Here is an 18548-nt window from a genome sequence, read left to right on the forward strand (position 1 = left end):
ACTCTCAGATTAAATATCTTAAACTGTGTTCTGAAGATGAATGGAGGTCTTTGAGTCATTAATGACATCAATTTTATTTTTGGGTGAACTAACCCTTTAAGTTTCATTGAGTGCTGTAGTTAACCTGTGTGGACTATGTGATGTATAACGTCTCGGTTACGTATGGTAACCCTCGTTCCCTGAAGGAGGGAACGAAGACGTACGCCGGACGTCACTGACGAATTGGGATCACTTCTGGGAGCCCCTATCAGCTTCGATAAATAGAGAACTGGCCAATGACTTTTGGCGTGCGTGCTTCGCATATCACACCCCGCCCCGCAGCGCGGGCATAAAGCGGAATTGATCACTATTCCGCTATTCCACTATAGCACTATTGTTTTTCACTGAGGAGCCAGAATCACACAGAACCACACACACATTTGGATCACACAGAAGTGATCCCAATTCGTCGAACGTGACCAACTGAAAGGGAACATCTATTTTACAATTTACAGTGTCCCACTCAGACCAGACACAGTACATGGAAAAGGTGCGGGGACGACCAAAAGAACAACGATTCTTACTGTCCCCGGATAACTCCAACTCAAAATCCCGTTCCCGCTCTCCCAGTGAGGAGCGTATACATGGAGTCACCAGACAGGTAAACAAAAAGATCAAAACTTCTGTTTGTGAAGGTTCTTTGCCGTGACTTGCATCACAGTTTCACCGTATCTTTGATGGCCACATGAAGGACCTTGTTATACCTTTACGACGATGTAATGCCAGCAACCTCCAAACAAGAAAAGGAAAACCTGATTTTCAAGATTGTATTAATCAACATTATGCTACAAATACTGTCCCCTGCTAGATAGATCAAATTAAGATAAAGCCCGTAGATGTGTTTGAAATGTGGTAGTTGGTTTCCATCAGAGTTAGAGTCGAGATCAGACCTTCCAACACACAGATCCAGACCTAAACTAGTGGGTTTTTAATAACCGAACCAGAGAAAAACTGCAAACGTTAACTTCAGATAGACTTATATTTAGTATGGCTAAAATGATGTGGACATCCCCTATTTAATGGTTTGGTTATTCCAATAATTTCTGTGAGGACTTCATTCAAACTGCTTTGTGTGCAACATCTTTTATCATGATTCCTGTCAGTGCTTTAAAAACAATGCTCACAGTAGCAGGGCTGAACTGGTAATCTGGCATACCAGGAATTTTCCTGGTGGGCCGGCGCACTTTGGGGCTGATTGGTTATTTATTTAATTCATTTTTTGCCACTGACTGGCCCATCATGCAGCGACAGCGGCCGATTGGTTTGTCTTCTGAGTTGACAAGCCAAAGTCAGAGAGACCTCCCTTCCATATTAGGCGCTTTTTTCTCTTCTTTTTTTTTTTTTGAGTGCATGGAACTGCAAAAGGTGAATATCCGCACTGACGAATGTACACTGCGTTTATGCTACTCTATGAATGGCACTTTGAATTTTGTTTTATACAATCGTGTGATATGGGAACATTACAGGTTCTGTGGTGAATCAGCTGAAAACATGTAAATACATGAAAGTGGAAATAGGCAATACACACAACTAAAATTTCACTTTAGCACAGCCACAATTTACCTGGCAGCTACTAACAGTTAAGAAATTATATTTTGTAAGAAACGTATTTATTAATAATGTAGCTAATATTACTTAAATTAATATTGCAGAATATAAATCACTTTTATAGAGGCCATTTTCGTATTTTCTACTGGTGTTTGCAATTTTTTAATTACAAATATAATAGCTTATTATATATGTTTTATATATTTTAGAAACCAAATAGCCATGGTAATGAGAAGCATGGTTTTACCTGTGACTACCATGATCTTAAATGAAACTGGCCTACAGTTAAACTACAGTCAATAAAACAGCTTTAATACCTGGATCCCATGAATTAAGGACAGCTTTTTTCTCTCTACATTTTTAATGAACTTTTTTAATAGATCTAATTAAATTTAACTATATGTTATTTCAATAAGAACCTCATGAAATATAGATATCAGTGTCTTACATAAATTAGGTGTTAACTCTTGAAAAATATGATTGTTTTTAAAGGGGTAGTTCAACCCAAAAATGTGATCGTTCATTCACCCTAATATCATTCCAAACCTAAATTGATTGATTTCTGTGTAACATAAAATCAAATAATGTGAGTCTGTTTTTTTTGTTCATACAATATTCAAATGGTAGCCTAACCAAAATGGCTTGGTTGCTAAACATTTTTGTTTCGCGGAAGTCATACAGGTTTGGAAGGACACGAGTGAGTAAATGATGACAGCATTTAAAAGCAGTACATTTACTTTACTGCATCCTAGCTCAAAATCAGCACTTTACTGTCAGGTGCATTTCTGTGTGACAAAAGTTCAATATTAAGTTTGTGCATTTGCAGTAAATTCGATAATATCTATCATTATTTGTCCCTGTCCATTATTTTTTACTCAAATTCAAGGCCCCAATCCTAAATAAAAACATTCACGGGGAACTCATGGGCCGGATGGGCTGGGTTTGCCAGAGCCGAATTTTAGCCCTAAGTCCAGCCCTGCACAGTTGTCTAAAGTTAGCAGAATTGTTTAATGTATTTTCGTATGTTTACTTGAACTTTCCTAAGTAAATTACATGTATCGAGATAATTTAGTGATCTTTTCAACTGTGTGTTTCAGCTTTTCTGACAGATAGATGGTGCCAGAGCAATAATTTCAAAAAGCAGATTTATTTAGCTGTCAAAAAAGTTTGATATAATTTTACTTAATTGTTCTTATTGTCAGTTTAATGTGTTTTGTCTTTCAGTCTTCAGCCATTTGATTAATTAATTGATTAAATGTTTTATTTCTTATAGGTTATAGTTGTTTATATATTTTTGTAAATTCTTGTGTATATAATTTTATTTTATCTTTTGCTGTTTTAACGTGATAGGTAAAATAAAATGCTTGCAATAATAATAATAATCTAAACATTATTGATATATTTAAGTTGCACTGTTGTAGGGATTGACAAAGTCCAACTCAAAAAATGTTGCTTAGTGCCCCCAGAAGTCTAGAACCGGCACTGTCTACATCCATGTTCAAAAGTCTTGCCCACGGGAGTGCACTGTAAACCCTGATACTCAAAATAAGTAACTGACTTGAGTTGGGTAAACTTAAATTAAACAAATTTGGTTTCAGGAAAAATGGCATACGAATTGGCGTGTCATACTTACGCCATTTCATGAGATCAGTCTGGGTAATGGATCTTCAAAAGTCTTTACGTACTTGTATTTTCAATTTATTTTTCTGTTTTCCATGAATCACATAAAATGTTACTGAAACTGAACTAATTTTGAATGAAGCTATTTAAAATTATGACAAGTGCTGTTATCTTTAAAATATGTCAGTTGAATAAACCTTTAAATAATGACTATTTTAATAATGTTGTTGTAGTTAAAAGGGTTAGTTCACACAAAAGTTTAAATTATGACCCTCATGTCGTTCCATACCCGTAAGACCACCTTCATCTTCGGAACACAGTTTAAGATATTTTATATTTTGTCCGAGAGCTTTCTGTCACTCCATTGAACTGTAGCTTAGGTTATAGTCTGAGAGAGACACACGCTGTAAAAAAAAACAAAAAAAAAACCTTCGCAAACATGTCTAAGGATTTTGACATATAGAAAGACTTGCATTTTTTTTGCTCAGCCATATTTATTTGAACCCGAATACACAGGCGCACCAGATAATACATCAGCAGCACAGCACAGCAGTGCACAGCGTCACTGTGGAGTCGTGAACGCGGATTGACAACAGACCCGGAAGAGAAGACAATGCAGAATAAAGTCGTCGTTTTTGTTATTTTTGGACCAAAATGTATTTTCGATGTTTCCAAAAATTCGAACTAACCCTCCTCACATGGACTACTTTAATTATGTTTTTATTACCTTTCTGGACATGATCAATATACCGTACATACATTTTCAATGGAGGGACAGAAAGCTCTCGGACTTTATATATATTATCTTAAACATACATTACATAAACAAGCCATCACTAACAGGTGATGAACGGAGGTCTTATGGGTGTGGAACGACATGAGGTTGAGTCATATTTGGGTGAACTAACCCTTTAACACATTAAGTTTCAAGAAAATGAAATAATAGGCATTTGAGTGGATGAGTGTCTGTTTCTCCCACACACACAAAAAAAATCTGATTCTGAGACGAGAAATAAGGTAACGTTTTTTAGACCAGCTATTTCTATGTTTTAGTTTTGCCCGAGACCATACTCCAAAATCTCGATCCAAGTTCAGAAACTGGGCAATAGTTATGTTTCCATCCAAAGTTGTAAATTAGAGCACACCTTTATAAATGCTAATTTTCAGAATCCATTCGGCATGCAATATCCTAAATTGGAAACATGATTAATAAGATTCAGATCCAGAGCAAGACATTTTGGAACATGATGGCAGATCAAACAGAAGAACTCTATAAATCTACCATCTTAAGTTTGATTGCTCATCTCTTCAATTTAAGTGGTCTTGTAACATTTATAAATGTGACATCCCCGTTGAAAGCTGGTTTATGCTGGTCATTAGCTGGTTATTATCTGGTCCTGAGATGGAGCTAATTTCTTAGGACCAGATTAGGACCAACACCTTGACCATCTTAAACCAGCTCAAACCAGCTGCCATGCTTTTAAACATACCTAACCAGCATATGCTGTTTTTTTTTCCAACAAGGATGAATTGGATTATAGTCCTTAATACTTGACATGTGATTTCTCTTCAGGGAAACAGCTCAGAGAGCCCTGTCCCCTCCACCTCAGAGTCCAGTACACCGAGCGGCAAGCGTCGCCTGTCCCAGACCTCCACCTGCTCACGCCCTCACATCTCCTACTCACCCTTAGTTTTACACACACAACCTTCATCACAAGCTGATGATGACGATGATGACCCAACTGTCCAGCAGATGTTAGGATGCTGTAGTACTGCTTTATGGGATGATGGCGCTGAAGACCAGGAAGCGAGGGTGAGACAACAGGAAAGCACCCATTTTGAAGTGGGTGATTATCTGGGTTCATCCATCCGCCGCTATCCTTCTGAATCCTTCCTTGCCCTACAAGAGGAAGAGCACAGCCCCGATTCTACCACCCCTATGGAAACTCTCACCTTTGAGGCAGCGGTGGCCACCAGCCTAGGCCGCGCGAACACGGTCAGCGCCTCGATGCGCACAAGGTCACGGGTAGGCTGGCAGGTGCCCAACGGACACTTCCGGAAGAGGTTGGCACAGAGCGTATCTCTCGCTGGCGGCGAGACTCTCAGCGATGCAGAAGACGACAAATACTAGATCCGTTAATAGAACAGAGACAAGACGGGACATATGCAGATTTTTGAGGGGAGCACTGAGGTGGATGCTAATCTTCACAATATTCAAGCAGTGTTTTATAGATATACAAATTAAATGTGTTCAATGAAACGAGGAACAGGATTTATATTATCTAATTTCTCTAAAACAACCCATGCATTTACATTTGAGGCCCAATTCAGGTATTAAGCGCTTTATTTATAGTTGGGGATAGTGAGATGATTGTTTAAAGCGCTTAAACGTTTCTTACATTTAATGTCTTTTTTCTACAAAAATTCCATTTGTTGCTAATTCATCTCTGTGCCACATTATTGAAATTCCTTAATAATGCAGATACTTTGTTTAAATACATTTTTATTGAATAGGCCAGTGCAATGAAATGCAACATGACTTCCAAAGTTCAGTTTATAAAATGAAGTATTCCATTTAATGGTACATGTCAAAAATAAATGAAAAAAATAATGTTTCCTTAAAATACTGTTAAAAAATAAAGCACAAAAATATTTTACAGCTGAGGCTTTAATTATTAAATGTTGAAAATTAGTTTAGCTGAATGTCTTATTAAGGGGTTCTGAAAAAGGGTATCACAGTTAAATCTGATGTCACAATCAATTCAGGAAATGTTTTTAAATACAAAAGATTTCTTCTCTGAAAATATGTAATATTTAATTTTTCTTTCAGGCTACTTGGAATTTGTTTTTGTTTTTTTGTTACTGAATTTGAATGGATAAGCATCCTGATAACTTTATGTTTAAACTAATAAAATATTGTCTTTTTACCCTGTTTTAGTTTTCTGCTGTTTTTGATTCTTGCTAACATTTCTCTAGTTTTCTCCAGAGTTCAATGCTTGAAATCTTCTTATATAACTCAGCTTTTGAGATCTTCTCTGGCCGGAATATGTTGCAAACAATCCTGGGGCAATTGTTGTGGAATGCCTCAAATTTAATGACACGCCAACATTCTGACTCATACAGCAGAACAGATTTGACATTGCTATTATTTAGTTGTAATCTTTGTTCTGGGATGTACTGTAAAGATTACCAGATGGGATGGAGTTTAGCACTGTAGGCTTTACCTAGTCTTACTTTAATGTCCTTAGCTGCAGCATTGTCCTTGCTCAAGAGACTGCCAAGGAAAAAATAATTTCTCAATATCTTCAAGTGAACTTCCATTCAGAAGATTGATAAAATCTTACATTGATGTGTATCTCTTGGGTTTTGGTCGAGTTTATGTTGAGGCCTATTTTCTTGACAATGTTGTCCAGTCTGTCAATCTTCTCTTTTAGGTGGGCATGCTTAGATGACAAAAGAGCAACATTTTATGCAAAATCAAGGTTTTCAAGTTGTTGGAAGAGAGTCCACTGTATGCCTCTAGGCTTGTCTGATGTTGTTTTTCTCTTGATCCAATCAACGGAACGCCGTAGGCGGGTGACGTCATCCTCCAGGAAATTATAAAGCACACCTGCTCAAAACACAGTCAGCCTCTGAATATGGCCGAGTGACTCAGCGTCTCGTCTCCTAATCAGGGAACTATGGTTACATATACGTAACCGAGACGTTACCTTTCAAGAGAATTTGTGCTGCGTTATCATCCCCACATCCCCATAAGAGCCAGGGGCAGCCTCGGCCACTCCGGTACCATAGCGTCCAGTCCCAAGGGAACTGAAGGCTTTAGGGATAAACCACAGATGACAGTGGGAAGTCTCTAATGACATGAACATGTCTACTTCCACTCGGTCGAAGTTCTCCTAAAGGAGCTCCACCACCTTGGTGTGGAGTCTCCATTCCCTCAGCCTCTGCCTCAACATATCTGTTTCCACATTCAGGTACCCTTGAATGTAAACCGCCGTGATGGAACACTGTTTCCCTTGGGCCCACAGGAGGACCTGGTGAGTCAGCTTGTATAATGGGCGCAATCTCAAACCCCCCTGATGGTTTATGTAGGAGACCACTGATGTGTTGTTTGGGTAAACTAGCACATGATGGCTCCTGAGGTCTGGCAGGAAAAGCCTCAGAGCCTGAAACACCATCATCATCTCATTCCCAAAATATTTTATTTGAATATTTGGGCTAATAAAAATCGAATATTCAAATATATGTTTATTTAAATTAGGTATTTTGTGAAAATTCGTTTTTTTGTTTCAACCTGTTGTCAACATTTCTGAACAAGCGTATGATTAGGCAATGTACACAACACGCTTACGTAATATCTTAAAGGTCCCATGGCATGGATTTTTTTTATTATTTTATAATGTTTCCTGAGGTGTACTTGTATCCTTTTACTATGGTTTTTTTTACATCAAAATATGTCATAATTTAGAAATAAAAGGCATTTTTTTCTATACTGATATTAGCCTTCTGGTTTGAATGCTCTGTTTCAAGGGGCGTGTCTGCTCTGAGTCTTCAGTGAAAAAACCCGCTGTCGTGATTGGCTGACATCTTTGCATTTGAAATGAGATTATGTGTGGAGGGGGCGTGGTTTAGTCAGGCACCAGCAGCAGCAGCACTCACTGCCAGGCGAGAGAGAGATGGAGAACGTCTCAGGTTACGTATGTAACCATGGTTCCCTGAGAGGGAACGAGACGCTGCGTCGAAACGCTAGGGGACGCCTCTGCGTGCCATGTCATGAAGCACTTGTGTAATCAGTCCAATAGCGGGACGATACGTCACGGGCGGGTGACGTCATCGACCAGGAAGCTATAAAGCATGCCCGGACCAAACAGTCACTAGCTTCTGGAAAAGTCGAACAAATCGATCACAGGCATGCCGGGAGTATGGCATCTCGACGCAGCGTCTCGTTCCCTCTCAGGGAACCATGGTTACATACGTAACCTGAGACGTTCCCTATCTCGAGGGAACTTCGAGCTGCGTCGAAACGCTAGGGGACCTCAATACCCACGCCGCCAGAGTCCCAAATGTCTGTATGTGTGAATCAACCCAGAAACACCCGGGACCCCGGTGTAGAGGCTACATCTAGATTGTAAAACCTCACAAATGTATGCGGAGAGGACCACCCAGCCGCATCACATACCTCTGACAATGAAACTCCCGAAATAAGAGCCATAGAGGCAGCCATACTCCTAGTGGAGTGGGCGCGGACCCTCATTGGTGAAGGATGTCCGGCCGACTCATAAGCGAGCGAAATAGCCTCGACTATCCACTTGCTAAGCATCTGCTTTGAAGCCGGTTTTCCCTTGCTCGGGGACCCAAAAACACACAAACAACTGTTCTGAGTTTCACCACAGGGCAGCCTTGTGGACATATGCATCTAGGGCCCTGACCGGACATAGCAGATTTAGCTTCTCTTGGTCTTGACTAGTGAACGGAGGCGGACAGAAAGCCTGCAGCATTACTGGTCCCGGCACATTAGTCGGGACATTGGGAGCATATCCTTCCCTCGGGAAGAGAAATGCTTTTACCATTCCTGGTGCAAACTCCAGACAAGAAGGTGCCACTGCCTAAGTAGGCACCCTCGAGCGTGCCGCAGGTCTGCGCCTCAAGGTACCACGAAGGAAACGCATGACCCAAGGGTGTTTCCCCAATGATGCATTATCTAATGGAATATGATAAGCAGATATCGCCGACACATATACTTTCAGTGTTGACGGAGATAACCCTGTGGAGAATTTTTCTTGTAGGAACTCAAGAACTGAACCGAACGGGCAGTTAACAGGGTCCAAAGCCTGGTGCGTACACCAGGCGACAAAAACTCTCCATTTGAGTGCGTAAAGTCTCCTTGTGGGTGGTGCTCTGGAGTGCAACATGGTCTCTATCACCTCAGTAGATAGACCCGTGTTTATGAACTGGGCCCCCTCAGGGGCCAAGCCCACCGTTTCCACAGTTCCGGGCGCGGGTGCAGTACTGACCCCCCCGGCCTGCGAAAGAAGATCTCTCCTGACTGGGATTTTCCAGGGAGGACCTTCTAGGAGAGACATAATGTCGGCGAGCCATACTTGGCCCGGCCAGAGCGGGGCTACCAATAAAAGCTGAACCCCGTCCCGGCGGACGCTCTCCAGCACTCCTGGGAGCAATGCCAGAGGGGGGAAGGCGTACAGACGCAGCCTCGGCCACGTCTGTACCATTCCGTCCAGCCCCAGCAGGGCTGGATGCGTGAGGGAGAAATATGCTGGACAGTGTGTCGTCTCTCGAGACGCAAACAGATCCACCTGGGCTCGGCCAAAGCGGATCCACAGCTCCTCCACCACCTCGGGTGGAGTCTCCATTCTCCCGGCATCACTCCCTGCCTCGACAGGGAGTCTGCCGCTACATACAGGACCCCCGGGATGTACATCGCCCTGAGCGAGAGCATCTTGCCGTGGGCCCATGTTAGCATATGACGCGTCAGCTTCCACACCCGACGCAATCTCAACCCCCCCTGGTGATTTATATACGAGACCACCGAAGTGTTGTCTGACCGAACTAACACATGGCGGCCCCGCAGGTCTGAGAGGAAGTGTTTGATTTTATATGATTGAAACACAGCCATCAGCTCCAGCTGGTTTATGTGCCAGGAGAGCTGACGGCTCAGACCTTGGGCCGAGCGGCCACTCATGACCGCTCCCCAGCCAGTTAGAGAGGCATCCGTCGTTAGCGTTACGCGACGACAAGGAGCCCCCAGAACTGGACCTTGGGACAGGAACCAAGGATCTTTTCACTTCACTAAGGCACGTAGGCAGCGCCGCGTGACCTTGATCAAGCGAAAAAGGGTTTCCCCTCAGGGAGAACCCCTTGGTCCTGAGCCACCACTGTAAGGGTCTCATGTACCGCAGGCCAAAAGGTACCCCGTTGGACGCTGCTGTCATCAGCCCTAACACTCTCTGAAAGTGTTTCACAGTGAGTGACTGACCTAGCTTTATCTGGTTCACGGTATCCAGGATCGTTTTTATCCTGGGAGGGGATAGCCGAGCCAACATTATTTTCGTGTCCCAGACTACCGCCAGAAAAGTAGTGCTGCAGCTTATAGGTGCCAGCACACATTTCTTTCCGTTCAACCTTAGCCCCAACACTCTCATATGGGCGAGAACAGCATCTCAATGCTGAACGCCCACTGTTTCGACTATGCTAACACCAGCCAATCGTCGATATAGTTGAGCACGCGAATGCCCTGGAGTCGCACCTGAGCCAGAGCTGCATTCACGCACTTGGTGAAAGTGTGGGGTGATTAAGCTAGGCCGAATGGCAGCACTCAATACTGGTAAGCTTCGCCCCCAAAAGCAAACCTGAAGACCTGTCTGTGCTGCGGAAGGATGGAGATGTGGAAGTATACATTTTTTAGGTCTATTGTGACACACCAGTCCTCGGACCTGACGTGACACACGATCTGTTTTATCGTGAGCATTTTGTTTAGCTGATGCAGATCTAAAAATAGGCCTTAACCCTCCATCCTTCTTTGGAACTATGAAGTACCGGCTGTAAAAGCCCGACTCTCTGCAGAGGGGAGGGACCCGTGTATAGCCTCTTTTCGCAGAAGAGTCTGTACCTCTCGTTCCATGACCAGAGGCTGCTCGGGGGTTACTACCGTAGGAGTAACCCTGCTGAACATGGGTGGGTGTGACCGAACCCTTTTTATAATGTGAGCAGGACCCATTCTGAGATATTCGGCAGAAGTTTCCACGCTGCCAGAAAATCTACTAAGGGAACCAGCCTCTCGAGGCTGGTCTCTGGATTTTCCTGGGTGGTCAGCCCGGTGTCCTGTAACGGATAACCGGCAGGTAGCAACCGATCTGACCGCCCCGGGGCCCTCACGAGAGGGCGCGAACATCCCCAAGCCGCTACGTTTCCGGGCGGACAAGGAGATATATGTTCGCCGGGGACCGCCGCGCCCTGAAGCACCAACGGTGGCAGGGTTGGCAGACCGGCCCCCCCCGATGGCACCGGGAAAGAGCGGGCGCCTCGGCGAGCCGCACTCTCCCGGAGGGGACTGCCATCGGAAGTCCTGCGCCTCTGACGTCAGGACTTCTTAGCCGAGGCCTTCCTAGCAGTAAGGACGGCCCTCAGATCCGCCCTACCACGGGAAGGTCCCGGCTGAGCACGTCGCCCGGACCCCCGATCTCTCTGCGGGGGGGCCCCGAGCGGCCACGCTCTCTCTTTTGTTTTGCTTGGTGTAGGTTTGAGAAAGGATGTACTCGGCTGCGGCTGCCCCGCCCGACAGCCCCAGAGGGACATTTTGATTTATTTATTTATTTATTATATATATATATATATTTATATTTCACATCTCAATATCAATATCCCCCAGCAGGTCTGCTTGTTTTATATGCTTGCAGAGCAACCGCCGTATACAAACCGGCGGCCGCCTGATCTGCTGCCGATGCCCTACCCCCAAAGCCGACTTTTTTTTTTTTACCGGCTTGTTGTGGGCAGCTGTGGGGCTGTGTGACGATGTGGACTCGGGGGAGAGATAGCTCGCAAGCGTCTCTTCCCCGCGAGACATTGTCGCCCTTTCTGAATGATAGATGCAGACCCATAATCTACGCGATGCCTCGGCAAACACGCGATCTGAGCCACTAAACTCAACCCCGTAATCTACACGCTGCCTCGGCAAGCGCGAGATCCGCGATCGAGTCATAGAATCTATATTGTAGACCCGTGATCTACACGCTGCCTCGGCAAACGCGAGATCCGAGCCACTAGATTCAGCCCCTCGTAATCTCAAATATGCTGTCTGCTCGCCATTATATTGTTCTTTCTCTTTCCTATTTTATTTATATATTTATTTATTTTTTGGCGAACTTCTTGACACTCGGCCGGCCAGTCTAAACTTAACCTGGACACAGCGCGAGTTACACCAATAGCTCCTCTTTTTATGAGTGTGTGTGTGTCGTTTTCTTTTGGCAGATCATCATCAGCGCTAACAACATCCAGTTCCTCGGAGCTGGAGTGCTGCTGCGTTTGTGCCTCAGCGCGAGCGGAAGAAAACCGCAGAGCGTGCTTCCAGCTCGCTAACTGAGGCATGAGATCCAGCGGGTAAAGGCAGAGATAGGGGATCACCCGTCTCTAACCCCGCCACTAGATCCAACTGCGATCCCCAGGACGCGAGCCTTCGCTGCGCCTCGGCAACAGCGGGACCCGAGCCCTGAGGACCGCGAGCCAAAGCACTCTCCTCGAAGAGTGCCCGGCGTGATCTTAATATGCGCATTGGGAGTCTCTCGCAATGCTCGCAGCCGACCCCCTCGAGAGCTGACTGGGCATGTTCGAGCCCCAAACACATCACACATTACGACGTGTGTATCCCCACCCGTGATGTAACGTGGGCAGGGAGGAACACAACACCTATACTGACTTGCCATATTTCTTTCTTTCTTTCTTTTTTTTGAACACACACACAATAAATGGACATACAATTCACACAGAGCGCTTGTGAAGACACAGAAGCTAGTGACTGTTTGGTCCGGGCATGCTTTATAGCTTCCTGGTCGATGACGTCACCCGCCCGTGACGTATCGTCCCGCTATTGGACTGATTACACAAGTGCTTCATGACATGGCACGCAGAGGCGTCCCCTAGCGTTTCGACGCAGCTCGAAGTTCCCTCGAGATAGGGAACTGGAGAAAGATTGCTGAGGAAGTGTTATTGTACCGAGTTTTTGAGAGCGCATGTTTATTTTGATGGTATCTGAGAGCTCTGAATAAACACGAGTGACTTTTGCAATGTTATTTCTCTCACAAAATGCTATAAAGAGTGTTCTTTGATCGCTCTCTGTAGTTTAATCATTTAAATAACAGATTTTTTTCATGCTACTAACAGAAACGACATGAAGTTGTTTGTCACTGGCTTGATTCACTGATGCATCAAGACGGAAAGCGGCGAGACTGACAGTTTTAAATGATTTAGAAAGAAAGCCTGTGTGGAATTGAATGATTAGCTACACATTAGAAATCCCTGATCCCAGATCAGGCATTAATGAACACTGTTACTCACTGTTTGTGGCGGTGCTGTTGAATCCATATGGTAAAGCCTGTGCTGACATTGCGACTGATAAACTGAATCTATTCTCTACTAATTCTCTGGGCGGGCAAAGCAGCGGAAGGGGAGGAAACCTTTCCTGTTATGACATCATAAGGGGAACTAGGGGAACTCATATTAATGTTAAAAAAACCTCATAAAATAAAAAGTTCATGCCATGGGACCTTTAAGGTATTTAAAACATTAAACCGTGTTTAAAAAATGCATAAAGAACAAAAGCATTATAAGTTCAAGCAGTGCAAGTGTTGAAGAAAGACTAATAATGCAGAGTGCGTCGGTTATCGTGCAGAATGTACACACACACACACACACACACACACACACACACACACGAGTCGGTATATGGTTGTCGTGTTTGTATTTTCATGTTGAGAGAAAATGTAATATTATTGGATGATGATATTCTCGGGTGAGAACGCGCCACGCACTAACGGTTAAGTGAAGTTTGAGTGAAGCACTTTGCGTTTTCTGTACTTAAACCCTCAACAAATCTTAAAGGCAGCATTTGTCTCGAGATCATTTTGCCATCACCGTTCTCTCGCCTTCACTCGGGGTACAGATGGGCTTACCTGCACTGAATGCAGTGATGCTTTTTCCTCATTCAGCTGGTGCTTGGATGTCCTCTGATTCTTGTGGTGGTGATATTATGATAACTCATAATTTCATAATTGATTTTGTCAAAAGTAACTCCATTTTGTAAGATACATTTCAATTTTCATCTTAGTACTTCCAAACCGTGAGGCAGACGACATTATGTGATCAAATACACTCATGTTATTAACCTGCTCCACAGCGCCACCCAGTGGATTGAGTTATAACTGCGAGATTTAGTGGGATTTATCATGGATTCAGTGCATTTACAGCCAGCAAATCAACGCAGTAAAATTCTAATAGCATTTTTAGTTTTCGAATATTATTACAGATTGAATATTCGACTATTCGAATATTTGCGCACACCCCTAATGGGAACCAAAGCTGCATCTACAAATTTTGTGAAAGTTCGGTGAAAATGCTAGACTGAACGGAAGAACCTGATATTGGTACGCTTTTCTGCCAAAAGGAACTTCCTGTGCTGCAGAAGAATGGATACATGGAATCATGTGTCTTTTAGATCTACCGTGACAAACCAGTTCTCACACATGATCTGTGACACGATCTGTTTGAGTGTAAGCATCTTGAACTTGAGCTTTGCTACAGCACGATGGAGAATGAACAAATCAAAAATGGGACAAAAACCCCCATCCTTCTTTGGCACGATGAAGTACCAATGACGTCCTAGGATGACTCGCAAGGGCCGTCTACGCCCCAGCATTGCAGCAGGGTTGGTGAATCACTTCGAGTGGGACTACCCTCTTTGAAAGAAATTGTCTGAAATTGTCATTGTAGATGCATGTGAGACACATAATAAAATAAAATAAAATTCATAATAGAGTTCTGACCCTCAAAGACTTGTTAGTCTGCCTTTTAAATGTCCACCTCCACTCCATTTATTATCCTATATTAGATGCACCTGTTTGAGGTTGTTAGCTGCATAAAGATACCTGTCCACCCCATACAATCAGTAAGAATCTCACTACTAACATGGCCAAGACCAAAGAGCTGTCCAAAGATAGTAAAGACAAAATTGTACACCACCACAAGGCTGGAAAGGGCTAAGGGAAAATTGCCAAGCAGCTTGGTAAAAAAAGGTCCACTGTTGAAGCAATCATTAGAAAATGGAAGAAGCTAAACATGACTGTCAATCTCCCTCGGATTGGAGCTCCATGCATGATCTCACCTCGTGGGGTCTCAAAGGTCCTAAGAAAGGTGAGAAATCAGCCCAGAACTACACAGGAGGAGCTGGTCAATGACCTGAAAAGAGCCGGGACCACCGTTTCCAAGGTTACTGTTGGTAATACACTAAGACGTCATGGTTTGAAAATATGCATGGCACGTAAGGTTCCCCTGCTTAAACCAGCACATGTCCAGGCCCGTCTTAAGTTTGCCAATGATCATTTGGATGATCCAGAAGAGTCATGGGAGAAAGTCATGGGGTCAGATGAGACCAAAATAGAACTTTTTGGTCATAATTACACTAAACGTTTGGAGAAGGAAGAATGATGAGTACATCCTGAGTACATGGGACAGGGCGACTGCACTGTATTAAGGAGAGGATGACCGGGGCCATGTATTGCAAGATTTTGGGGAACAACCTTCTTCCCTCAGTTAGAGCATTGACAATGGGTCGAGAATGGGTCATCAAACATTACAATGAACCGAAGCACACAGCCAGGATAACCAAGGAGTGGCTCTGTAAGAAGCATATCGAGGTTCTGGCATGGCCTAGCCAGTCTCCAGACCTAAACCCAATAGAGAATCTTTGGAGGGAGCTCAAACTCTGTGTTTCTCAGCGACAGGCCAGACGCCTGATTGATCTAGAGAAGATCTGTGTGGAGGAGTGGGCCAAAATCCCTCCTGCAGTGTGTGCAAACCTGGTAAAAAGGAAACGTTTGACCTCTGTAATTGCAAACAAAGGCTACTGTACCAAATATTAACATTGATTTTCTCAGGTGTTCAAATACTTATTTGTAGCTGTATCATACTATCCTGCCAGACCTCATACTAATATTGTGATTTCTGGATTTCTCTTCTAGACGCACCCTAGCGGCAGCAAATTTAATCTGCCCGCGAGTGTTGTCTAGCAACTCTCAATACCCTTCTGAGCTGTATTCCCCTAACTTTTGCTGGGCCAATCACAAGGGTGGGCGGGGCCATAATGACGACAGCCGAGTTGCGTTTGCGTGCTTCTAGTCAACACAGAAGCTGGCGAACGGCGGTCTTTCGAATCAGCTCTGACCGCGACTCTGGAAGACTTGGAGTTAAGCTTTTCTCTGAGAAAAGGACAAAGAACGGCACTGAAGTCATTCTTAAAAAGGGGAGATAATAATAATAATAATAATAGATTTTATTTATAATGCACTTTTCATTCTGAAGAATCTCAAAGTGCAACAAAGGTAATAAATAACAACAACAACAACAACAAAATTAATAACAATTAAAAATATAGAATAATACAAAAAAAAAAGAAATTCAACCAACACAGACAACTGAACAGAAACAGAGCTGATGGTGGAAGTCAAGCTCCAGTACACTGTGGTCCACTCCATGTATTACATTTCTTCCAGCGCTAAAGGCAGTGTCCTGATGACGTCGTCGAGGGATGACAGGTGAAGACCAGATGATGGGTCTTCATGACGATTCAGATGATGGGGATCGCCGCAGCACCACGCAGGAGGCAAACAAAGTTTATCGGACACTTCTGTGGACACACCGGGGTCGGCGCAGAAGTCCAAGCTGTTCCACGGCCGCAATCGAGAAGCGGAACATCCCAGCATCACGCCAGACGCTGATGACGCTAACCCGGTGCAAACTTCAGCCACCATGCAGCTCAAGCCCAAGGGAGACCACTGAGACCACCAGTGAGCAGCCGACACCCAGAAGAGAGAGCAAATGCAGCGAGCAACATGAAATGTCCTTCAAACCAGAACCAACCGCAACTATTCAAACATAAATATCAGAGAAGCGGTGGAAAACAGTGAATGGCGAACTAAGTCCTCTCAGTGGCTGCCAGCAATCAGCAACAGTCCCAATTGTAGCTCTGACTGTTAGACTAGTCACAAGAAAATAAAATAAAATGTAAATCTGATAGTACAGTTAACATGATTTGTGGGTGGAGAAGCGGCGAACAGACAATGCCAGCGTCCTCTCCCCCACGTTGCCTAGCCTAGATGTGTTCTGAGTTTTGCCGACCGGATACGGCGAATGTTTAATCTATCAACGAGCTCTGTTTCACCTTCGTTGCTCTGGTTGGTTGTAGCGCTATCCTATCGCGTGCAGAGGGAGTTTGAAAGACAACCGTTTATCCCGCCCCCTCGGATTGAGCCCTGTCAATGGTGTGTTTCCAGACCAAACATCTTGATGTGGATCTGGCTTGTCAAGTTAAGTGGACATGCACCTACGATGACAATTTCAGACCCCTCCATGATTTCTAAGTTGGAGAACTTGTGTGTAGCTGGGTGTTCAAATACTTATTTTCCTCACTGTATATATAAGGCAGTTCTGAAGGCGAAAGGGGTCAAAAACAATATTAGTATGGTGTTCATGATAATCCTTTAGGTGAGTTATATACAGCTCTGAAAAAAATTAAGAGACCACTTAACATTGAAAAATCAATATATATATATATATATATATATATATATATATATATATATATATATATATATATATATATATATATATATATATATATATACAGCAGTATTTTCAGTATTTACAACATTTTCTTTAATTGACTTCTGACTTCTGGTCTTCAATCATTATATCTGGTCATTGAGTCATTGAAAATAATTGCCCTGCAACATTTGATATGACTAAAATGTGTAACCATATTCTAAAAATAACCTCACTGCAACCTTCTGGGAACAATAATTTATTGTTGCAAAGAATAATGTTTTTGGTTCTTAAAAAAAGTAAACATACGGGAAGAAAATACTAACTTGGACACTTGCTCAGCAATTTCATCTCTTTCTTTCTTTGTGTGTGTGTGTGTGTGTGTGTGTGTGTGTGTGTGTGTGTGTGTGTGTGTGTGTGTGTGTGTGTGTGTGTGTGTGTGTGTGTGTGTGTGTGTGTGTGTGTGTGTGTGTGTGTGTGTGTGTGTGTGTGTGTGTGTGTGTGTGTTTTACGAGGACACAAATGTGTATAATGACATGGGTATTACAAACATTTCCTGTGTCCTCGTTAACCAAATGGCTTTAAAAACATACCAGTGTTAAAATTAAACAAATGACAAATGTTTTCTGTGATGGGTAGGTTTAGGGGTAGGGTTATAAAATCATTACACCTATGGAGAATCTTAGTAAACATTCAAGTGTGTGTGTGAGTGTGAGTGAGAGAGAGACCATATTATGAGAAGGAAAACCTACTTTAAATATAAATGTAAAAACCTTTCTTTTTTTTAAATGATATTGCTAGTTGATTAGCAGTTTTGCATACAATGTTTAACACCTTGATTTTATGCTAATGAAAGTACATTTAGTCATTAAAATAAGACGGCTAATTCATTTTGATCCATTTATTTCACATAGTTTTAAAATGTACAATCCTTACATTACACAAAACACTGAAGATGTCATAGATACAAAAATATTAATACATCCCATTCAACCATAATCTAGCCTACCCCATAC

General features: G+C 43.1%; 1 protein-coding gene across 1 annotated transcript in view; it reads left to right on the top strand.

Annotated features, from left to right (window-relative positions):
* cacna1eb (calcium channel, voltage-dependent, R type, alpha 1E subunit b) overlaps window positions 1-6139 on the top strand; it is a 145462-nt gene extending 139323 nt beyond the window's left edge. The window contains exons 44-45 of the mRNA XM_067452214.1: window positions 495-640; window positions 4781-6139. Of these exons, the coding sequence (XP_067308315.1) occupies window positions 495-640; window positions 4781-5338 (704 nt within the window). The 3' untranslated portion in view covers window positions 5339-6139. The remainder of the gene's footprint in view (window positions 1-494; window positions 641-4780) is intronic.
* Window positions 6140-18548: the final 12409 nt, after the last annotated feature.

The sequence above is a fragment of the Pseudorasbora parva genome, chromosome 9 (genome assembly GCF_024679245.1).
Source record: "Pseudorasbora parva isolate DD20220531a chromosome 9, ASM2467924v1, whole genome shotgun sequence".
In the NCBI taxonomy this organism is placed as follows: Eukaryota; Metazoa; Chordata; class Actinopteri; order Cypriniformes; family Gobionidae; genus Pseudorasbora; species Pseudorasbora parva.